We start from the raw sequence: 24447 nt of genomic DNA, 5'->3' as shown, positions 1-24447 counted from the left end.
AAATAATTTAGCAGTGCCGAAGCGCGCACAAACAAAATCACACCCTTGGGTTGTGACACAGGGATCTGTAGTTATGACTACACTGTACGCTTACCTCAGCACTGGAGCTCTCAAGCATAGAATCATGGAATTGGAGATAAGTAGGGCTGGAAGGGACCTCCAGAGGCCATCTAGTCTAGGGTTACTGTATTTCCAGTTCCAAAGAAGAGGACACCGGTCATGTGTGATAGGGAGGGGGCAGGGGGAGGGAGGGAAGTGATATGCTGGTGTGCTGCCCTTGCCCATTCTGTTGCCCCTCACTCCCAAGCCACAGCCCTCCAGCCAGCCCTGCTGCTGCCCCTCACTCCCGACCTGCAGTACCCTGTCCCCCAGGGCCATTCTGGTGTTCCTCACTCCTGACCCACAGCCCCCTGGCATTGCCAGTGCCCCACACTCCTGACTCTCAGTCCCCTGCCCCCCAACCTGGTTCCCCTCACTCCTAAGCCACAATACCCCCAGCCCTGCTGGTGTCTCTCACTCTCAATCCACAGCTCCCTGGCACTGCCAGTTCTTTGCACTCCCAACGCAGTGTCCCCTGCCTCCTCTTGTTCCCCTTACTCCTGAGCCACAGCCCTCCCAGCCTTGCCAGTGTCCTTCACTCCCAACCCACAGCCCACTGCTCCCCCCAGCCCTGTTGCATCTCTTGGCTACCCTGTCCCTATGAGCAAGGGCACTGCCCTGGTGCCACTGGCCAGGCCACACAGCTCCATGCTGCCCCCAAAGGCCACCCCCCACCCCCTTCCCTGCTGGAGAGCCAGGTGCCTCCCCACCACCTCCCCAGCCCTGCTGCAGCCCTGGTGCCCGGACAGTTTCCCCCAGCCCTGCCAGGCACCCATCCCCTCCACACACCCTACCACACATATACACCTGCGCATTCTTCTTCCCATCCAGACAGTCCCCAAGCCCTGGTCCTCCAACCTCTTCCCCCCACAGACTTACCTGTATCCAACTGCTGGGGCTGCTCCCACCACTCTGCCTGGTTGCATGCTGCCTCCATACACCCTGCCACCGCTTCCCCCAGCTGCAAACAGCCCCTTGCTAGGGCAAGCCAGAAGTGCTGGGAAAATCTTTGAAACTGAGCTAGCCAAAATCCCGGACATTTGATCATATTTAAAAAAACTGCCCGGGAGGAGATCAGAAGATCCCAAAACAGGACATGTCTGGGAAAACGCGGACATATGGTAACCCTAATCTAGTCTAAACCCCTGCCTGAGGCAGAATCATCCCTATCCAAACCACGCCATACAACCATAGTCTAAACCAGGGTCGGTCCACAACTGACTCCATTTCCTAGCAGCCCCTGCTCGTGGCACTGTAGCTGGTTTCCACGGAGACCCCAGGTGCAGTAGGGCTGGGACAGTGTGGGGCCAGGGTTTCCCTGGAGACCAGCCCAAGCAGTGTTGGCAGAGTGTGCAGCTGAGCAGGGAGTTGCTCTGGGGCTGGGGCCAGAGCCGGAGCCTGGGCCAGGGCCAGGATCTTGCAGCAGTGACAGCACTGGCCAGAGCCAAGGAAGACCTGCAACCCACTGCCCACATGCCCCAGGCAAGGGCATACAGGCAGTGGATTGTGGCTCTGCTCTGCTCTGGACCACACTGTCACTGCTGCAGAATCCCAGCCCCAGCCCTGGAGCAGCTCCCTGCCCAGCTGTGTGCCCTACCAGCGCAGCTTGGGCTAGTCTCCATGGAAACTCTGGCCCCACACTGTTACCGCCCTGCTGCTCCTGGGGTCTCCATGGGAACTGGCCACAGTGATGTGGGCAGGGGCTGCTGGGAAATCAAGTGTGGCCACCGGCTGGATCCACCATTTTGCCCACCCCTGTTCTAAACTCTGCATAAGACTACCCTCAACCCTGACACAAGACAGACCTAACACCCTAACCTGCCACATAAAGCTGGGGAAACACAGCAGCCAGTGTCCAGCTTGTATGAAATGTTGTCAATGCACACTCAAGAGGTCCTGGGTAGAGGGCCACAGCCTCTGGTACAGAAGGCAGCAAAACCCCCCACAGTCTGCATCAATTTGACCATGGGGTAAATTTCCTTCCTGACCCCAAATATGGCAATCAATCTGACCCTAAGCAGAGGGGCAAGACCCCCTAGCCAGGAACCTCTGGCTTTGGTCCCAGCAGGAGTAATGGGACACCCCAGACAAAATCCCCAGCTTTGGATGTAGCCAATACCCAGTGCTTTGAGGAAAGCTTAAAAACACCTTGAAACATGGCAGAAAGAGTGGGGGCAACCAGTAAAGCCCTGAAACATGGGAAATACCCATGGTAGAAAATAGGCATAGCTATACCTAGATCATCCCTGACTAGTGGCTGGCCAGCCTCTTCTTGAACACCTCCAGTGATGGAGAGTCCACAGCTTCCTAGGCAGTAAATTCCACTGCCTCACTTTCTCAAAGTGAAGAAGATTTTCTGCATATCCAACCTAAACTTACTTTGCTGCAACTTAAAACCATTGGTCCACATCCTCCTCTCTGCAGTAACAGAGAAAAGGTGCTTTCCCTCTTCTTTATGCTAGCCCTTCAAGTATTTGAAGACTGCTATCATGTCCCTTCTTAAGCAACTTTTCCACATGCTGAACCTGCCTAGCTCCTTCAGTCTCTCCTCATATGACTTGTTTTCCAAGCCCTTGATCATCTTTGTTGCCCGCCTCTGGATCCTGTCTAACTTCTCCACATCCTTTTTAAAATGTGGAGGTCAGAGCTATACACTGTACTTCAGGTACTCCAATTGAAGCCTGACCAGTGCTGAGTAGAAAGGCACTATCACATTCTGCATCTTGTGCCTAATACTTGTATTGAGGCATCCCAAAATGGCATTCACCTTTTGTGTGGCTGCATCACACTAGCAAGACTCTCAATTCCTTTTCCATAGTGCTACCATTCAGCCAGGTGTCCCCAATTTTGTGTCTTTTTGTTATTATTCCTCCCAAGGTGTAGCATCTCACATTGGTCTGCACTGAACTTCATCCTGCTAGCTCTAGTCCAACTTTCCAATCTTCTAAATTGTGCTCGTATCCTCCAACTTATATACAATCCTTCCCAGTTTTATGCCATCTGCAAACTTGCTCAAGAAACTTTCTATGCCAGCATCCAAATAATAAATACGTTGAACAGCATCAGGCTCAAGACAGACCCCGGCGGGACTCCACTCAAAACCTCCTGCCATTCTGACATGGACCCGTAATATAACCCTTTGCTTGCAGCTATTGATCCAGTTATCTATTCACCTTACAGTAGTTTTATGTAGCCCACATTTCTCCAATTTGTTTATGACGGTCAATGTAGGACCTTGCCAAAAGCCTTGCTGATGTCCAGATACGCTATATCCACAGCACTCCCTTCATCCACCCAAGTAGTTACTTTATTGAAAAAGGAGATTGAGTTTATTTGGCAGGAATAGTTCTTAGTAAATCCATGCTACTCGTGATCAACCTTTCTTCTGTCACATGCTTTCAAATGGCTTTCCTTTGGATATTCTCTAGTACCTTCCCAGGTACTGAAGTGAGGCTAACCAACCTATAGTTCCCCAGGTCCTCCATTTTGCCTTTTTTAAAGAGGGGGACTACATTGGCCCTTTTCCAGCCCTCTGCCATGCTACTGTGCCATGCTGCCTCCTCAACCAGAAGCAGTATACCCACACCTGTGCAGGGCTTTGGGTGGGCGAAATAGCACTTCTGAATGACAGTGCCAGTTGGCTTTCCCTCTGCTTAATTCACTTACAGTACTGATCAGTCACAACTATGCTGCTTCTGGTTTAGGAGGCAATTTGCCTGGAAGTAGTAGCATAACCGTGCAGGGGAATGAGACGCAAGAGAGCCACCAGCCCCTAGTGTCAACTTAAAGGGGATGCTGGAACAGTGCGAAACTTGTTAGTTAGGAACCTCTGCCTGGAAGAGTGGCCAGCAGTGGCCAGCATGCAGGTGCCATTAAAGAGGATAGGTAGCTTGCTGATTAGACACAGCCTAACTTCATATTTTGGTTCTGGCCTCAAATCTTTTTTTAGCAATGGTCTTAGCCTGACAAGGATTCATATGTGAAACAGGAGTCTTAGTAACAAACTGGAAGATACCTCACCATAAATCTGAAGATAGCATAATGTCTAATCCATTGATTTGTGACTGAGCCAATAATCAGTGCTTCTGTCCATCTTGGCTTTAGTTTTATCAAGTCATAGAACAGATATTGTCAGATGACTAAGTAATTAGCTGTTAGAAGAAAATTTCTGTTTACCACTCTGATCCAAAAATAACATTAGTAGTGTCATAGAATCATTGAAAATGAGGGTTGGAAGGGACCTCAGGAGGCCATCTAGTGCAACTCGCTGCTCAAAGTAGCAACTTGGTCATCCCAGCCAAGGCTTTGTTTAGCTGGGTCTTAAAAATCTCCAGGGTGGAGAGTCCACAACCTTTCTGGGTAACCTGTTCCAGTGCTTCACCACCCTTCTCTTGAGAAAGTTTTTCTTAATATCTAACCTAAACTTCCCGTCTTGCAACTTGAAACCATTGCTCTGTTATCTGCTACCACTGGGAACAATCAAGCTCCATCCTCTTTGGAACCACCCTTCAGGTAGTTGAAGGCTGCTATTAAATGCCCTTTCAGTCTTCTCTTCTCTAGCTCCCTCAGCCTCTTCTCATAAGTCATGTGTCACAAACCCAACCATTTTTGTTGCCCCCCACTAGATTCTCTCCAGTATCACCTACATTTCTATAGAAGTCCAGACTACATAAATAATCAAAATGGATGCAGGCAGTCAACATACCCCTGAAGGATGCTTCACAAACAAGGAGAAGCTGGCAAATCTCTCTTTCATGGGACTGCCACCAAGTAGCACAGTAGATGTAATTTAAACCATACCAGACTAAACAATGAAAATGCTTATATCTGCAGTTATTATTTAAGCAATAATACCAACATTAGTGCAGTCTTTGCATTATGATGAAGCCTAATGTACAAGATCAATCTAGAATTGATCATTAATAATTTCCTCAATGCCTTTGACAAAAAACATAATTTGAAAACTGATAAAACTCCAAAAGCTAATACATCATCAAAAATGCTTTGGCTATAAATATATCTACTAATACTGACTGTACCTGGCAAAAAATGAATCTAAAGGGCATGTTATGAACATCTTTTTGACCATCTTGAGAAAAAGTCTTTGTCAGCAAGTGTTTTTGCTGCCTAGAAAATATCCAAGAAGCTTGAAGTCTATGTAATGACATACACACAACTCATACACAATTTAGAATGTTTTTTTCACAACTAACAAATTTTTGTAATTCCATTATGGTTCCTATAGTACCCACAACATGGGCATGTTGGGTATATTGCAAACACTTAAGGAAGATTAATAATATACGAGAACAATGCAATTAAAATGAAAGGCATTTAATAAAAACATCTAGAGATGAACTTTAACTGAAACTTTGGGTTCAGACTCAAGTTCTGAACTATTTATTTCAAGAGTATGGCAAAATGTCAAAGCAAATTCCCTGATCCACGTGCTACCAAATTTGATGGTTTAAAACACAGACCTTAATCTGAACTTTCTCAGATTTCTTTGTGCTTGGACTTGACCCGTCACTATAAAGATGATATAGCAACTCTACCAGTCAGGTGGCATGTGCATTTATACTCAGAGCAAGACTAGAAGGGAAGTAGGACAAGGAGGGAAGGGGAATTAAACTTTAAAAATAAAACATGCTATTAAGCTGGTTTCTTCTCATCACTCTGATCCTATATCTTTATATATGATGCCCTTTATCTGTTTCTGACTTTGTAAGAGAGTCTTCATTCTTTGGACAGCACAACTGTCTTTTCATCTGTGTTTAGAAACCACCTGTCCATACCATTGGTAGCACCACAATCTAAGAAGGAAATGGAAGCAAAACCTTTTCATTCAGGGTGTAACAAACATAAATTAATTACATCAATAGAGGTATGGACATAAGTAAGGGCTGCAAACACAAGCATTTGCAGAATCAGACTATTTTGCTTCCTCAGTCATGTAACCACTGGCTGTCTTTAATTTCATTATAATTTATTACTTGTTTTCTCATTGTAACCTGTAAATTATTTCTGTTCATTTTCTCACAGCTGTAGTCTTTACAAGTTAAATCTACTGATACTTCCTGGATAAACCAGTGCCCTCCTCAAACTGGAATATTTAGAAAAATAATGTTAGAGTTCAGCAAGACCAGAGTTCAATTTTTTGAAAGTCTAGTGTAACTACAAATTCTGTCTATGCCCTCTAGTGGATGATATCAGTGTTATATCACCAGACAGGGAGCAGGTTAGTAGGACTGCACAAATGCCTTGAGAAAGTCATGTACTTCATCCACAACAGTGCTTGAAAAGTGGAAAGCAGTTGGCAAAGCCACAGATCTTTGCAAAGGAATTATTTTTTCCAACACTCTTTTGTCTCATACCAGTAATATGTAGTATTATAAGTTCCTACCCACTTTTCAAACTGATTTACTGGATAAAAGTATGTGGATTTCCATTTCATGAATAGGACTGCATAGAACCAAAAATTTCCCCTTTCAAGAGAATTTAAAGATCAGTTCTAGGGTAGCCAGGCTGAATCGACACTGCTGTAAGTTTTGAGAATATGCTTGTGTATGTGTATGCATTTATTGAATAATGATGCAAAGGCATCAGGGTCATACTTTTATTTTGAAAATAATACCTCAAAATTGAGCTAGACTAGCTCTCAGCAGATAAGCAAACTTTTTTTTTTTCTTGGAGGCAGCTATCCCATGTTCCAGAGTTTATTCTTCATATTTAAAATATATCCCCAATCCTTATAACTACAAAACCCCCTTCAGTACATGATTCAGATGTGAACAGCTGCAATGATGTCTGCCTGAGTTTGTAGAGTGCCTGAAACCTCAGATTTGATAGAAGTTAGGTGAATAGGGAGCATTTATGGCTGTATTAACCATTTCACTTTTGGGAAAACACCACACAAAAGAAGACCTGTCAAATGACAAAGGTCTGCAGAGCCAATTGCTAATATTTTCTTGTTTTGCCATTAAATTATGCAGAAAGTGGGATAGTACCAGTGCTACTCCCAGTTGAATATATGTAGTTTTTTGAAAATCTATAAGCTGAGTGTTTAATTTAAAAAAAATTGAAGGTTTACTTGTTTTAACATACAGTACAGTCGCATCATATGCGCATTTAATTGTGCAAATCCAACTATACATGGGGTGGGAGAGGGGGTGGGGTGGGGGCTGGAGTTTGCGGCGGCAGTGTGAGGTTTGGGCAGTGGGGTGGTGGCCGGGCGGCATGCAGCCATCCCCACCACCACCCTGCGCTGTGCCGCTGCCGCCGGCTGCACAGCTCTAAGCATGGCTCTGCGGCGGCAGCAGGAGGTTTTGGAGGCAGAGGCAGTCACCGCTAGTCAAATTGCTGGCATGGTAATATGCGATTTAACTACACGCGATTTTCACCTTACGCACTGACTTCAGAACCTAACCCCTGCGTAAGATGCGACTCCGCTGTATTTCAGTAGCTTAAGACAATGAATTGGGTTTTGTTTTATTTCTAGGGTCACCGTAACTGCCATGTGCAACATGGATTTCAGTCGTTTCCCCCTGGATACACAAACCTGTTCACTAGAAATTGAAAGCTGTAAGTAAACAGGATGTATATGTAGGCACCCTTATTTGAAAATCTTAGGGTAAGTTAACTTTAGGCATGTAAATATGTTGGCTGCTTCCCAAAGGTGCTGGGGATCTGCATCTTTCAACAAACTAAATAAAAAGTAAAATACTTTCTGTCTCTACTCTCTTTCAGTTAAAATAATCGTAGATGGTCTTTATTTGAAACCTTTTATTGCTAGACAAGTATGTTTTTTAAATCAGTGTCTCCACCAAAAATTAACCCTCTCCTCATATCCCTGTTCATCCTTCACCCAAAATCATTTGAGCGCTGACTGCTTGAATACCAAATTTTTAACATTAAAAGGTAATCTCATATATTCCTACTACAGCTCAATCCTAACTAGTAGTAGAATACTAACTAGTAGTATTCATGTGCCTTGTTTTTTATGTGGAGTACATACGCATGGGATGAAAAAGCAACATCATCATTTCACTTCTTACACGTCATATTCACACTGGTCAATGTCTAAGCTATATCTAGCCTCGATGGAGCTTCTTTTTCTAACTATGACCTAAACTTGAATTTCCTGGCTATCAGACACAGGCATCTTTAAACTATGCTCTATTAAAGGTTTTTGCCCTCAAGTTGTTGACAAGTATTTGTAACCTTACGTCCACTTCAACATGGTTATTTTTTGTTAGGAATAACTAACATTGGTCTAAACCATACATTAGATAATTAAATACACTCAATATAAAACTAATACAACAAAAGGAAAGAGGCAGTTACTCTGCACATTTACCTTGACTTTCAGCAAGATATACAATTAAGACATCTTGAAATCAAACCCTAACCAGAACTGTTCTTTACCTCATTACACCCATCACCATATATGACCATTACTAATGCTGGACCAACATGGCAGAAAGTCTCTGGTTTACAACAGAATTTTTGTGCCTATCTTTGACACATGCCAACTGTAAATATGTTAATGTTTGATTTAATTGCACTGCAAAGATATGTCGTGCCTTCCCAGATGCCTACACTGAAGATGATCTCATGCTGTACTGGAAGACTGGGAATGATTCTTTAAAAACAGATGACAGGATATCACTATCTCAGTTCCTTATACAGGAGTTCCACACCACCACAAAGCTTGCCTTTTATAGTAGTACAGGTAGGTGAATTTTGCTAGTATTGAACAATCATGGTAGGTTTTGCCTTTCCCCTTCAGATGAGATTCAACTCTGTCACTGCCTGAATAAATGGTCTTGAGTGTGACTCCTTCTGGGCCTGTACAAAACTGCCCTTTAATTGGTCAGAGAGGTTTCTGTCAAATGGTACAAGGCATTCCCTTCCCCCACAGGTTGAAAAATGGGCAAAGATCATGCCAAATCACCACCTTTTATCTGCTCACCACATTACCCCTTCTGTGCTGTACAACATCTGTTTATGTTGCAACATAAATAATAATTTCTGTATAGGAATCTGCTGCATTCAAACTGGACCACATGATAGCTGGTGATACCTTTGATTAAAATATGGGAAAACTTAAGGATGCAAAGCTAACTGGCAATTTTATATGTATAGCCACATAATTATTAGAATTAGTTAGAATAGAAAAATAGGGGCCTGGTTCTACAAATCTCCTCTCCACGGAGCTACCTTTAACTTTAGTAAAAATTGACGGTCAGAGGAGTTACACAGACTATTTTCCAAATTAGGATGGTCAGGCTTTGCCTACATGGTGAGTTATTCCTGACTCTTGGGAGTACCTTATTCTGTATTTGCTTAATCCAGTTTGGATTAATTTCTGTTTGAGCACATCATTCTGGGAGTGTGATGCTACATACACATGAAGCTACATCGCTGTAGCAACGCACTACAGTGACGTAGTGTCAGCAGGCAAAAACCATGATGCCACGGCTACATCACCCTGGTGAAATGCTCCCTTTGTATAGTGCATTGCTATGGCGACGCAGATGCTAAAAATAACTGTGCCATGCAGATGGCACAGTACAGGCCATGGCACAGTACTGTGCCATTATTTAGTAGTTCCAAAAGGAAGTACTTGGTCCAAAAGGAAGTACTAAATGATGGTGCAGAAACAACGATGCCACAGGGGCTTGTGTAGATGCGCCCTCTTATTCTGAAATAAGAGTACCTACAAAGATGTGATCAGGAACAGCTATACTACTTTAAAATGGCACTCTACCTCCATCTGAATTAATGCCCAGGTATTTGCTCTAAAGCAGAGGTTCCCAAAGTTTCACTTCTGAAGGGCCAGTTCAAAAGGGCAGTCCCTGGGTGGTGGGCTACAAATAGGTTCACAGGTTGCATTTGGCTTGCAGGCCACACTTGGGGAACCCCTGGTCTAAAGAGTTCAATCCTGTGAGGGGCCAAAACTTCAAGAAGTTTGATAAAGATCCACTTTGTTTTGAAAGACAGAAAAAGCTGTGTGATCACTGAAAAATTGCAGTACTATTAGATTGTGATGATCTTAGTGCCACTTCTTTCCTCCACCCCTTTCTGTTATACAGGGTGGTACAATCGTCTGTATATCAACTTCACTTTACGGCGCCACATCTTCTTCTTCTTACTCCAAACCTACTTCCCTGCCACTCTGATGGTCATGCTGTCCTGGGTGTCCTTCTGGATCGATCGCAGAGCAGTACCTGCCAGAGTCCCTTTAGGTAAATAAAAATATTGAAATAGAAAACCCAGCTAAGAACTACATGCTAAAAGGGACCATTTAATTTAAACTAACTCATCAGGCTTAACATCACCCCTGTGCTACTATACAACTTGAAATTTGGTTACTGCTCACATACAAAAATGGCCTGGGCTGCCTCCACCTGTTCCACATTATCCTAGCATATTAGTAGGTACCTTAAATATCAAGACACAATGAAAAAACAAATATGAAAGAAAGAGCATTTCTAACTACAGATACCAATAAACTTTACAAATTCTAGTGTACCAAAAGGTAAAAAAAATGATAGTGACCATCTTCTGTTTAAACATGTAAATGTATTTCCTTTTCTAGAAGATGTCTTGTATTATTGGAAATAAACCTGATATTTTGAAAGCAGTGCAAGGGAACTCTCTCCCAGTTTTGCAATGAACTTCATGAAGATGGATCCAGAGGCTTCCATCAAGATCTGCTGAAATCAGTGGGGTTTGTTGCAGGATTGTGACCTTGGACAAAAACTTCCCTTTAAAAGTAATGCCTTGAAATTCTCATCCGTATTGAATAAGTGTTAACATTTCCCACAGACTGAGAACCCAAGCCTGCTTCCACTGACTTAAGCAAACCAGGATCAGGGCTTTATTTACTGCAAATTAACTTTCCTTACAGAAAATATATGCTAGGCATCCAGTAAATATGAATGAATGTTTTCTCATATTTTTGTTGGGAAACAGTTGACATTTATACTAAGGCATTGCTATCAGATGCCTTGAGACCTAGTTTTAAGTTATAATAATGGAAAATAGAAACTAGACCCAAAGCAACAAAGGAATTAGTCATTTAATTTCTACCAGGTTCAGTAGTAGCTATGGGCATCTTTACACATGCTCTGGAGGTGAAAGGAGCGGGGAACTTTAATTAGAGTGGCTCTAAGAGCTGTTCTAATGAAGTGCCCACAGCGTCTCATGGATTCAGCGTTCCACGCTTCAAAATGGTGGCGAGGCCACTTTAACTAAAGCTTGTTGAATGAGCTTTAGATAAAGCACCCTCGTCACCATTTTGAACCATGGGACACTGAATACACGAGATGCAGAGGCTGTTGGAGTGCGCTAATTCCAGCAGACTCTATTAATTGAGTCTTCTCTGACACGCTGTAATGACAGCACATGTCATTACAGAGCAGCATCCCCACACATCTACAGAAATCCTAAATGCCTTTAGGGAGAGATATATATGATTATCCTGATTTTATAGATAGGGAAAGTATATGCTGGGCAACCTAACTACAGCCATATTCTCATAGCTTGGCATGCTGAGCGGCACCTTTTTCGATGAAAAGGCCTGCTGGAATCAATGGGATCACTCCCAAAGCAAGGTACTGTTCACCATGACAGGTATCAGAATCTGGCCTTTGATCTCTCTGCCTCAAAAGGAAGCTCACCTCTGGCACATTCTTGGGAAGCTGTCAGACTAGGCACTGGGGTTGTCTTCCAGGACACATTCTTGAATGATTGAGTTTTCTCACAGCCCTAAGGTCCCAAATGATGGACTCCTTCCTCTGTCAGCATCAGAGAACTATAGATTTCAAATCATATCCCCAAAATTGTGACACATACTATCCTTTTACTAGTCCTTCAGTCACAAGCCTGGCTTTATCCTCTTGTGAGCTTTCAACAGGCTAGGCAACATTTTCTGGTGACTGGCCAGAAAAACCCAGCTCGTCGGTGAGCCAACACTAAGACCTGGCCATTACTGCTGGCTCTTCCTACCACCTACCCATGGTCAAAGCAAAACCCCCTCCCCCCACTGCCAAATACCAGAGGCCCTCTACCTTCTTGGACTGGGCCCAATTGCTCCACGGGTTGTAGGTTGCCAACTCCTGGGATAGAAAGATGGTCTCCTACCTCCTTTGTGCAAATGTAATAGAAGCACAGTAAACCATGTTCAGTGTTAGTTTCAAACACTGAACCCAATTATATGAGCAGATCTGTATCTGCCAGTACAGAAGCAAAGAGTAGGCAGATGGCAAGAAAACAGGCTGGCGAGAACTGGTGAAGATGAGTGGTGTGCCCATATTGCTTAGTTTGTGGCCACGCTTTGTGGTAGAAACTTAATTATTCATAGCATCTAGGCCTTAGTGCTTAACCTCTAATGAATTATCTAGCTCAAATTTAGAACACCACCACAATACCTGCACCGGTATTTTTATGTGGACAGAAGTTAGGTATGAAACAACACTCAAATAAGGATCCAACTAACTATGCAGTTAAGACAAGTCCTTCCTGTTAAACCCAGGTTAGAAATCAGGGAGTACTAGATCCCACCCAGACAACTAAGGCATACTTTAACCAGGGGGGACAACATACATTTGAAGAATAACCAAGAACTTTAGATATAGAGTCTAATGTGACTATCTCTAACTGCATGATGGTGTGTTCCTAGGGATAACAACGGTGCTGACCATGTCCACCATCATCACTGGTGTGAATGCCTCAATGCCTCGTGTATCTTACATCAAAGCAGTGGACATTTACCTTTGGGTCAGTTTTGTGTTCGTCTTCTTATCAGTGCTGGAATATGCAGCAGTGAACTACCTTACTACAGTGCAAGAGCGGAAGGAGAGGAAGCTGCGAGACAAGGTGAGATAACTGTCTCCAGGATCATTTTATGCAACAGAAAAATAAAGAGTTTGAAAGTGTGCATTTGCAGTGAAAGTCTAAGCTTCCTTGGAAGAACAGAGGAAGTGCAAAAAAGCAGATGTCAATAAAATACTCCTTGTTGGTTTGAAAGCTAGCTACTGTCACCTGGCCCTTAATCTCACTGAACTAGACATACAAAGAATATTTCTTGGGGGGTGGGGGGAAATCCAGAACAAAACTGAGTTTTAAGCTAGCAACACTTCTCCTGAAACAGAAGTGCCAGGTCCTGCACAGCTCCAAGCAGAGAACACCTGACACCTGGGCCACAGAGCCTGAGAGCTATCTATGCCTTTCTTAATCTCCTAGAACTTTTCATGCTGTTCCAGCACAGACCATATTTTCCAATTTCTTACTAAATAGACCAAAAAAATGGGATTTTATTTTTCATTCTTTTATATGAAAGATAGCAAAGCTGAAGTACAGCTTAATAAATCACATCTGATGCAGACCAAGAACCATCAAGGAAAAAAATTGCCTTTCCTCACTCCTCTGCAGCCTGGCTCCTCTTCTAGTTTTTGTCACTGCATTTACACCTAGTAAAAGAAGAGAAGCTGCTGCCCTCCCTTCACTCCTGCTGCTCTTCTCCTTTGTTTTCCATGGATTGTGCCACACTGCTGATGGGAGGCAGAGATAAATTATCAGGTTCAGATACCCAATACAAAATATCTAGGACAACATTCAATCTTGAATGTTCTCTGTTTTACAGCTTCCTTGTACCTGTGGAGTACCTCAACCACGGCCTATGATGATGGATGGAAACTTCAGTGATGGGGATGTGAATGAACTGGGCCACTATGTATCCGAGAACGGTGATAAGCAAGACAGAATGATGGTTCAGCTTTCACTTGGTTCTGAAAGGAGTTCGAACAGGAGGAAAAGTCCAAGATACGTCAGCATGCGGATTGACACCCATGCCATTGACAAATATTCCAGGATAATATTCCCGGGTGCATACATTGTATTTAATTTGATATACTGGTCCATTTTTTCATAAGTGTCAGTTATTTCTGTAGTCAATTTCCACACAGTGCTTTGTGTTTGAAATCAATCTCTCTCATGCTAATAGAAAGAAAATGGAGAAAAAAAATAATTTGAACACTGTTTAATTAATTCTGTTTTTGATATTTTTATTATATAAATTGCATTTGTGTTGCAAAACTCAATGTGCACACTTCAGGTTTGAGCTAAAAGTTAGAATTCATTGCATATATTTTTATACTTCAGGCTGTACCATGTTCCCTCTTGTGCCTCATGGGCCACTGTAAATCTTTTTAATAGGGGATGAATTGTCAACTACCCATGTGTGGGAAACCCTCATTTTGTATTTTAGAAACCTTTCCTAAAATTCTGATCCAGCAAATACTTAAGCATCTAGATTAATTCCTGTGTTAAATAGCCTAGCTGAGTTCAGTGGCATTATTCATGTCAGGAACATTATATAAATGCAAGGGCTGTGTGAAGCTTCGTTCACTGATTCGATTTGGTAGAGATTTGGCCCGATTCAGCAGCCGAATCTCCAAATCTGAATTGACTCAGAAGACCCTTTAATCTCTCCAAATTGAATTGGAGAGATTCGATGATTCAGGCATAAACACAGCTTTGAAAGTTTTTTCTACATACCTCGAGATACCAGGTGCGGCTCATGAACACTGCAATGCTAGGGAGGATGTAGCGTCCCATGGGAGCACTGGGGGGAGGGGCGGTCCCCAGCACCCTTGGCAGCGGACTTGGAAGTGGACCAGAAGCACTTCCAGTCCACTTCCGGGTCTGCCACCAAGCACATGGGGGACTCCCCCATGCTCCTGTGGGACGCTCCATCCTCCCTAGCATTGCAGTGTTCATGAGCCGCACCTGGTATCTCGAGGTATGTAGAAAAAACTTTTAAAGCTGTGTCTATGGCCAAATCGCTGATTCTCCGAATCAACATTGAATCTTCAGATTTGGATTCAGCCAAACCGAATCAGGACAGTGATCCAAATCGATTAATTGAATCACTGTTCCCCGAATCAAACTGAATCCGAATCCAAATCGAATACGGCCCACTTCGCACACCCCTAATAAATACTTAACTAGCAGGACAAAGACATAGGTGGCATAGCAAGCACCAAATGTTCAATGCCAAAAGATTATTATGGCAAGTTTTACTGATGCTTATGGTTTGCTTTCCCCTATTTAACACATTCTTCTTCTAAGAGAGTGGTGGAGTAACTGAATGATCCGAATCATGATGTCTTACAGAGCACATGTGCTCCACCCTGTGCATTCCTAAAAGAAATAAAACTATCAAGCTTGTGTGATAATCCAGTGTTAAGTACAACCTGAAGTGTAAATTCATACAAATATACCTAATAGAATTTTTATTTTCTTCAACAGTAATAAAATCCTCCAAAAATGCATGGGAGATTTCTTAGCACTTGCCTCTGCAAGTCAATGGGAGTTGTGTTGGTGAATTAATTAGAGAAAAACAGCTATTCAAGAGAAACTAGACAAATTACCATTTTAAAGAGAAACAGGTTAAATGAGCACATCCTTATTTAGTTAGGGCATTACAGTTATAGTCAACATGTTCAGGCAGGAAAAGTAAAAACTGTAAAACAACATAGATAAAGATATTATTCTGATGCTGAAGTTTTAACTTTCCTCCAGTCAAATCAGTGGACCTTGAAAAAGAGTAGTGGCAGGTATCTTACAGTCAGTTATCAGGTGTTACCCACAAACATGTAGGTAGATGAATGTGGATGGATAACAGGACTTGAAAAAATAACTGTAAAGAAATTGTATATACGTACAGGAAAAAAATTGCTGCACATGCTGCTAAATGTTTTAATCTTTTCTACTGGTAGCCCCCATCACAGTCATGCTATAGAAATTACACCTCTTTAAAGTGAATGGACCTCTTGCATGAAATACGATTTGGAATGGCTGGTTCTGCTGTTTTATGCTTGTTTTAGCCAGGCAGACATAGAAGACATCTGAACAATGTCAATATTTTTTTCCCTTCAATATATAAAAAACATTATTATAAAATACTCAAAATTTTAAACTGCTACAATCATGAACTGATAGGAAGATAAAATGGGGCACTGCTTACCAAAGCATCCAAATGTTAATAAAAACATGTATATTTCTAAAATAACTAATAGAAACCTACAGCCATCAGATGATTGTTGGACTGTAGAAACATGCATCAGGGAGTACAAATCTATTATATACTATCTTGACTATCTTACTAACTCTTCTCTTATTTTGTCTCTCCTGAGCTTTCCCATTTCCCATTTTTTCTTATAAATAGAGTTTGTACTGAACAAACGTAAAAATGTTGCTTTGATAGGGCAGTTGAAAAGCTAAGGACCAGATACTGCATCCTTTACTCACAGTCAATAATATCTTGCTCCACAAATAATCCTATGATTTCAAGGGAACTACTAATCCAGTAAAGTTTGGCCCTCAACATTATAAAGAACAATCGGTTTCCATTGTTACAATGGAATACTAAACGCTGAAGTTATTTTTAAGTGGGATTGTAAAACCTTGCAGGAAATTACATCTAAATATATAGCCTATAACTATTTTCCTCAATGCACCATTCCTTTCAGTGGTTTTAAAGACTCAGTAATCTGGCATTATACACTTCATTGACCTTTGAGCAAATGGTATTAAAGGAGATTTTCAAAACTGTAAATGGGAGTTGGGCTTTCTACTTCCGGTGACTTTCAGTGGGAGACAGGTGCCTAACAGTCCTTTGAGCTCCTCAAAGTTTCCCTCATTATGTCTCTTTCCAAGATTTTTAATCCTTGTACTGGAATTTCCATCATTACTTATATTTTTATGGTTTTGCTTTCATGTTCTAGTGCCTTTTTGGTCTGTATTATAAATACATTTCTTCCATGAGAACGGGAGGTGTTAGATAAAGGCAATAGTTGACTTCAAAGTTTATAAGTCATTACATAAACACACAAAAAGCACTTTGGGGTTTTAAATTTTCAATGTACATTTTACATAAGATTATTAACATTCCATTCCTTTTCATTTCTGTAATAAACTTAAGTAATTTATGGTTTTATTTCTAGCAAAACAACTCATAATAAATCTTTACATTTGTATTGCGGGGCGTTTTTTTTCCCCCCAATTCTAGAATAGTATTTCCAGACGTTTATAAAATGTGCATAGCAGCTTTTCTGCTCAAAGATTTATGCAGAATGTCCCTAAATGCTAGTGACACTACATGCTATGGGAACACTTAAGACTTCACAGCCAGGACTGTAGCAAGAAGCCTATATTCAAATTAATACCGGTATATCCCTTTTCTTATTAAAACTTTCACTCTAGGCTATTTAAGCAGTGGTGGCCTTAGGGTTGTTGAGGCCCTGGGCAAGAGAGTCATTTGAGGCCCCTTAAAGGTATATACTCAGGTAAATATTAACCCACCACAGTTGTTTCATGGATTTTTTAAATATTATTTGGAGGAATTAGATAAATAGAGTGGTAAAATGCAAACAGAGCCACTTCCTTGCAAAAACTTCACCCCCCCCAAAAATTTGGGCCCCCTAAATTATGGAGCCCCAGGCAGTCACCTGGTTTGCTCTCCCCTAAGGCTGCTACTGCTATTTAAGTGTCCTGAAGGACTGAGAATTGCTCCCAAAGTTTTATTTTTCCTAGGGACGCAAGCACCAGCTAATAGACATTTTCCAAGTCCATGGGGAGACTGGTTCAAACCAATTTCCAAAGTTGCAGTGAAACAAGGGAATTTGAACACCAATCACAATATTTATTTAAACAACTCAAATATTGGGTGTAAACCAGGAATCTTCAAGAAGACCTCTGCAAATTCAAGACAACCAGCTCCCAGCCTGCCTGCCAGCTTCCTCCTGTCCCTCTCTAGGTGGTATAGATGAGAATCTGTATTGTGCAGCCACAGGCAACTAAACAGGCATAGAGACAAATGCTTATTTTTCTGCTTTGGGGTGTAATCAGTAAAAAGCTGGGTTATAGACTTGTGTCTTGCCTCTTTTTCTGACTTTGGTGGTAGTAGTAATGCTTTACCTCAGTGGTTCTCAACTTTTGGTACTTACATACCCCCTGCCAATCAATGTGGCAAAAGCGAAACCAGAAGTCCCACCGTGGAACTTCTGGTTTCGCCGCTGCGACCCGAGTCCCACTTTTTCCTCATGGACCATGGTCCAGGACAAAGTAGCCTGTGTGGAGCCTCTCTCCCTGTCCCCTGGCACACTGACACTGGGGAGTGAAAGCCCCAGTGCACTGGATGCGGCGAGAGGGGTGGCATTTGGAACTTCTGGCCCAAACAGGCAAAGACGCCTCCAACCCACTGGGCAGGGGTGGGGGGAGCGGTGCGGACCAAACTCAAAATGCAGCACCCATGTACCCCTTGCCCGTGTCTCACATACCCCCAGGGGTACGCGCACCATGGATTGAGAAACACTGCTTTACCTTATAAGAACGAGTGGAGGATCACTGAGAAATGTGACTGCATCTTGACTTGGTTTAAAAAAGGTGCAATCAGTAAGAAAATTGTAATTGTCCCTAAATTCTAAGTCTAAGCTTGCAAAGAAGTCCTGATCATAGGTGGCCTATAGTCTTGTCTCAAAAGATTGAATGGCTCTAGGTTTTTGGTAACACCCCCTCTCCCATCAACACGTGCATACCCACAACTTACCTGAAGGTGTGATATGCACCTTACATGACAATGTCTTTGGAGCAATGGTTGTCAGTTACTTTCAGTATAGTCACGTAGAACCTTAGCCTCCTGGTTCAGCTACAAAGAAAATGGGGAGTGTGCCCATGGACCTGTCATGCCCTTTCTACACTTGTCCCAGCCGCCTGCGGAGGGTTCGGAATTGAGAGTATGGTCGGGGGTAAAAAGGTAAGAAAGATTTATTGACTTAACAAAAACACAACTACGCATAGTAACAAGACAAACAATGACAGACAAAAGCAATTTGCGTCAGCAACTTATCGGCAGTTCCCTCTGATGCCTGATGCACAGCAAGCTTCTCTTTCCACAAAGTTCAGCGAAGTCAGGCGTCCCTGAACAGCACTGTCCAAAGGGGTACTGGGATGGACCCTGGAATGCAGTCCTTGGGCTCATCGAAGTCCATGGGCTCACTGATCCAGGCAACAGCTAACTAATCCTTTTTACAGAGCTGTATCGTCCTTCTGAATGGTTTCCAGATATTCCAGCCAAATTAAAGCTTCTGAATGGCTCTGATAACGTACAGCCACTCAGATTCCTTTTACTTCAACTGTCCTTAGACTGACCAATTAGCAGTACAAGCCTTGCATTCCTTTGATAAGGTAACTTTAACTGCGCCACAGGGCCTTACTACTTCTAGGCTTTGCTAAATTTACTAGGCCTTACTTTATACAAGGCCTCACTACATCTTAAACTTGAATTAGGCTTATATATATATATATGCAACAACATATAGCTTAATATATAGCTTAATATCTAAACAAATACAGAAAAACACTTAATCTTCATAGAGCCTTCAGCAAGCACCTTTATCACACAGACATAATTTCAGCTATCACATATACTACATAGCTTTGCTGTCAGTACTCTGTTTCTGCTGGCAAAGGCATGAGTGTATCCACACACAGACCCACTGAGCAGGAATAAACCGCCTGCCTTCTGCCAGCAGAGCAATGCTATGAAGCCCTCCCTGAGCCACAAGTCAGGCAGATTTGCACCGGCTTATGACTGCAGACAGTCTCTATCCATACCAATACCATTAGACCCAAGTTACAGTACATATAAAGGGCTGGCAGACATGAACGGCGCTTGACCCCTAGCAGCGGTGGAAGCGTGGCAGTGGTGGCGGGAGCATGGTGGCAGTAAGCGGGAACTCCCACAGATGCCAGTGGCGGTGGGGGGAGGGGGGTCGAGTGTTGACCAGGGGTCGGCGACCACCTGCAGACACCACCAGCAGCAGTGGTGGTGGCCAGTAGTGATCACGGACTGCCTGTAGATGCTGCCGGCGGTGGGGTAGCAAGCGGCAACTGCCCACAGGCGCCACCGGCAGTATTAGAGGCGCCTTTTAGTAAGGGGTGCACCACCACGCTCAGGGGGTACACGTGCACCTGCATGCACCCCCTACGCATTGCTCCTACTGGCAGATGTTTTCAATGTTTGCTTGTCAGAACTTCTAGATTAACATCCCTTGATCCCATGAATTCCTCTGTTTTGCCAAAGAATTAGTTAAATGAATTTTTGCATAGGGCAACCACTGTTTTTAGTACTGAAAGTGTGTCAAATGCATCATCACTCACCTGCAGAGGGTTCAAATCACATCAAATTCACCCAAGGAACCTTGTCTGCCAACCTTTGGACATGCTTTTCAGACTCTTTTCCAAACACAATCCTCATCAATGATTCACGCCTGTCATTGGTACAGTGCTTATGTAAACAAGAACCCCCCCCGGACCCTAGCATTATCCTGAATACCCTTCTTCAGAACAGACTGGGGTGATATGTTAACTCTCCCCCAACACCCAACATTTACTAGATTGGAACTAGTACTAGGAAATACTGAAGAAAAATGCCTAAAAGCTAGATGCACAGACCCTGACTTCCTTTTTAAATTAAGATATTCATTAGCAAGACTGTCTTTTGCCTGGTGTTAACACACAGCATTGTTTACTCTTCAAAATACTCCTTGCTCTTATAGGAACAGCCCCCTTCCTCCTTGCCAAGTAGTGAGATGAAATATAAGGATTTTGCCATGGTAGCTCAATATATCAACTCCCTGACAATACCCTACACCTTAAAATCAGGGGCTCTGTGCATAATTTCAGCCTCCCAGTAACAGCATTATTGTGCTGTAATGCTGGGGTCAACCCAGAGCCCCAAGCCTCTTCCCACTTTTCTTCTGTGTGTCTGTGGGGAACAGACTCAATTTTGCTCTTGGGGTAACTCCTTACCCCAGCAGATTTCAGGCTTCCTGGCCTCCGACCAAACCTTGCAGCTCCAGCAAAGGAAGCCTGCTATGGGATATTCCTCTTTGCTTTACAAAAATATTAGAGATAAGGTAAGCAAAACAGAAATAACATTTATTACACAAGATAGATCATACGAGACAAGGTAACTAGTAGGTTTGGAAGAATGAAAAAAAATCTCATGCTCCTTTTTATTCTAGGATCAGTGTCAGAGATTTCTTCAGCTGTATTTCCCAGTGGTCCTGCTAGCTGTCATCAAATCATCCCTGCTTTCCCCTTCCTGGTGGACTAGATAAACTCCGTAAAGCCAGTGGTTCCTAGACAAATTCTCCTCAAGAAAAATCTCTTAAATACTTTAACAATATCTCCCCCATCTTTATTTTTCTGTTCAATTCTTAGGGAGTCTGTGCATGAACGACTGGTGCCTCCCAAGACTGGGGGCGCACCATTTGTAGGCGGCAGCATTGGCAGCGAGTGGTGAGCGGTGACTGCCCACAGAAGCTGGCGGCGGTGGTGGCGAGCAGCAACCACCCACAGATGCCAGTGGCGGTGGCAGGGGGCAAGTGGCGAGCAGCGACCACCTGCAGAAGCCAGCTGTGGTTTTGGCAGTAGCCAATCTTGCGGGGGAGGGGGCAACATGCCCCCCCATACCTCCCCTACGCATCGCCTATGAGCCTGTGAATTATGCAGATGATTTCCTTCCAGCAGACAACACTTTGGCCATCAAATCAGGTGTTCTTCCTGACTTAATATTGTATTTGAAGAGGATAGCAATATCCTCAACCTTGGAAATGATTTCTCCTTCAGACAGATAAACTTTTAATCCTATTTACACATCTATTCTTTCATGAGATTTCTTTTAGGTGTCTGTCCATGGAGTATGGATTTTTCCCATTAAGGGCTTTCTCCTTTGAAATATAAGCTGCCATTGTTTGAAGCTAATGCCTCTAACTTCAAGCAAACACGGAGTCTTGCCCCCTTGCTGGCTGAGCAATATACACAGCAATACCAATCCCAAATGCATACTCTAGTGATTAACTTCCCTCCTGTAAGGCAGGGTTTCTCTGTGATGTGAACAGCTATTGTGTGGAGGTGAGCACTCCTGGCCATCTAATCTAGCAGTTAACTCATTACCTATTTTAAATTAACTCAGTGCTATCCAACTTGCAGCCTATGTGCTGCATATATCCCATAAGCGGTTAAGTTGCAGCACCATGAGCTCCTGCCCAGCCGTGACCCCCCTTATCACTCCAACTACAACAGCCATCAGAGTCTCCAGGGCCCCCGTCCCTCGTCTAACTTCCATGTTCCGTACCTGCCCCAGGGAGCAGCTCAGTGTGGCATGGCCAAGTGAGGCTGGGGGCGCATAGTGTGCACTGCAGCATGCTGTGTCTGTGTACAGGGTGCAACAGGGAGAGGGGTCTTTCATGAGGCGTATGGCCCAAGGGCCTGTGACCCCACTGGTGCAGCCTGCAGGGTATATGGCCCCTGGCCATTTAGAAGCTGGACAGACTTGAGTTAATTTACACAAATACAAAAATATTTTGATATCAAAATTGATGGTTCATACAAACATAAAAGTGACCCACCTGAACATAGCTTGACCTTAGCTGTAGAGGGAGACTAAACAGGACAGTTGTAAATCAAAGTCAGGGAAATACCTTTGTATGATATGTACCTCAAAGTAAATCTTCCACTTGGGTGTCTCTGTGACAATACCTCTATCTCTATCTTCCCTCATATTGGGGTCACAGCCCCTATTTATTGCATCATTTCAGTCCCTCCCCACCTCAAAAAGAATATATAAGAACTAGAAAAAGTACAGATAAGGGCAACAAGGACAATCAGGGTTATGGAGGGGCTTCCATATGAGGAGAAACTAAATCAGTTCAGACTTTACAACTTAAAGAAGGATGCTTGAGGACAACAGAGTTTTACAAAATAAAACATGGTGCAGAGAAAGTAAATAGATTTATTATTTACTAACTCTCACAATACTAAAACTAGGGGACATAAAATGAAACTATTAGGTTTAAAACTAACAAAAGGAAGTTCTTACACATAGTGTATAATCACCTGTAGAATTCATTGTCATAAGATATTGTGGACTTAGTTCACCTGAGGATTGGGCAAATTCATGAAGGGAAGGTCCCATGGTAGGTATTGAACATGGTAGATAGGAGTGTAGCCTCTGAATCAGAACTTCCTAAACTTCTGAAAGGTGAAAGTTGCAGTGGGAGAAGAGTAGGGGCTAGGAAACCTGGACATTCACTGGTTATCCTCCCCCTCAGTATCCTCTCTCTGCCACTGTAAGAAACAAGATATTGGGTTAGATGGATCTGTAGAGAACTCTGATCACAACCAGGCAATTTTTTCTGACACTATGGATTCCACTTGAAATCTCTGGGTTTAATCTTGTGAAGCACATTTGCACATGTGCCATTTGGTGTGTAAACTTACACCCCTGTACCATTTGGTGGCATTCAGAGTCACCCTTGAAAGGATCTCAAGATACCCCAGGGTGCTACATCACCCTGATTGAGAATCGCTGGTTTATGGTCCGACCCAGCTCTTACGTTCTTATTTCCCACATGCTAGAGGATCTGTGCGTCTCCAGTCTAGGGTTGGCTAGTTGATCAATTGACTGGTCAAATATTGTCAATTGACTGCATATTTTTGACTGGTCAAAGATTATAGTGATTTTACAAAAAAAGGAAAAAGAAGTAGTTTTCTTGACAGAAATATGATTTGTATTTATTTATTTAACACATTTCTTAATGGAAAATTTGTGCTTTTTCTGTGTTTTTTTGGATCTATTAGCAATTTTTATTTTTTTACGTTTGACTAATATTTGACTGGTCAGTTGACCATGTGGCCCTACGTGTGGCGGGCCAGTAGGGGGCGCTCCTGCGTTGAGCCGCCCACCTCCCTGCGCCCGACCACCTTCCAGGCTCCGAGTGCCTCCCTGGGGTGCCTCCCGTCCGGCCGACCCCTTCCCTGGAGCACACCCGCTAGCCTGGGGTTCCCGCTGCCACCATCCAAGGCTCTGGACTCACTTCTGGCTCTGCGCACCTTGGAAAACACAGGCCTGATCGTCCAATGGGTGCTAGACCCAGTACAAGCACTTGGGGCACTTCCCCAAGTCAGGAGCTGATTAGGAAGCCTCCCTTAGTCCACCGACCTAAGGGGCCTCCTTGGCATAATTTAGACCCACCCCTCAATAAGTCTCCACACCGGTCACAAAGGAGAACTTTATTGATTACAGGGGGTAGGGCAGGAATAGGGTAAAAGGTAGAGCAATATCATAGAAATATCACAGGAATATCAGAGGAATCCCATAGAGCAAACCAGCATGGCTGAGGTAGCCTTTTGATCTCACATCTGAGTTACTGTAAGCTAAATATCTAGTCGGATCTCGAGTAGCTTACTCACACGCATCCTCCAGAGGTGGCT

General features: G+C 43.3%; 1 protein-coding gene across 2 annotated transcripts in view; it reads left to right on the top strand.

Annotated features, from left to right (window-relative positions):
* The window catches only part of GABRR1 (gamma-aminobutyric acid type A receptor rho1 subunit), a 61070-nt gene extending 47035 nt beyond the window's left edge, over positions 1 to 14035 (top strand). For both annotated transcript variants that reach the window (XM_006024568.1, XM_006024567.1), the window contains 5 exons: positions 7598 to 7680; positions 8690 to 8830; positions 10194 to 10346; positions 12785 to 12981; positions 13748 to 14035. In XM_006024568.1, coding sequence (XP_006024630.1) covers positions 7598 to 7680; positions 8690 to 8830; positions 10194 to 10346; positions 12785 to 12981; positions 13748 to 14035 — 862 coding nt within the window. The remainder of the gene's footprint in view (positions 1 to 7597; positions 7681 to 8689; positions 8831 to 10193; positions 10347 to 12784; positions 12982 to 13747) is intronic.
* The last annotated feature ends 10412 nt before the right edge of the window (positions 14036 to 24447 follow it).

This window comes from Alligator sinensis, unplaced genomic scaffold (genome assembly GCF_000455745.1).
Source record: "Alligator sinensis unplaced genomic scaffold, ASM45574v1 scaffold658_1, whole genome shotgun sequence".
NCBI classification, from domain to species: domain Eukaryota; kingdom Metazoa; phylum Chordata; order Crocodylia; family Alligatoridae; genus Alligator; species Alligator sinensis.
The sequence above is the reverse complement of the archived record's forward strand: the minus strand, read 5'-3'. Positions and strand labels throughout refer to the sequence as shown.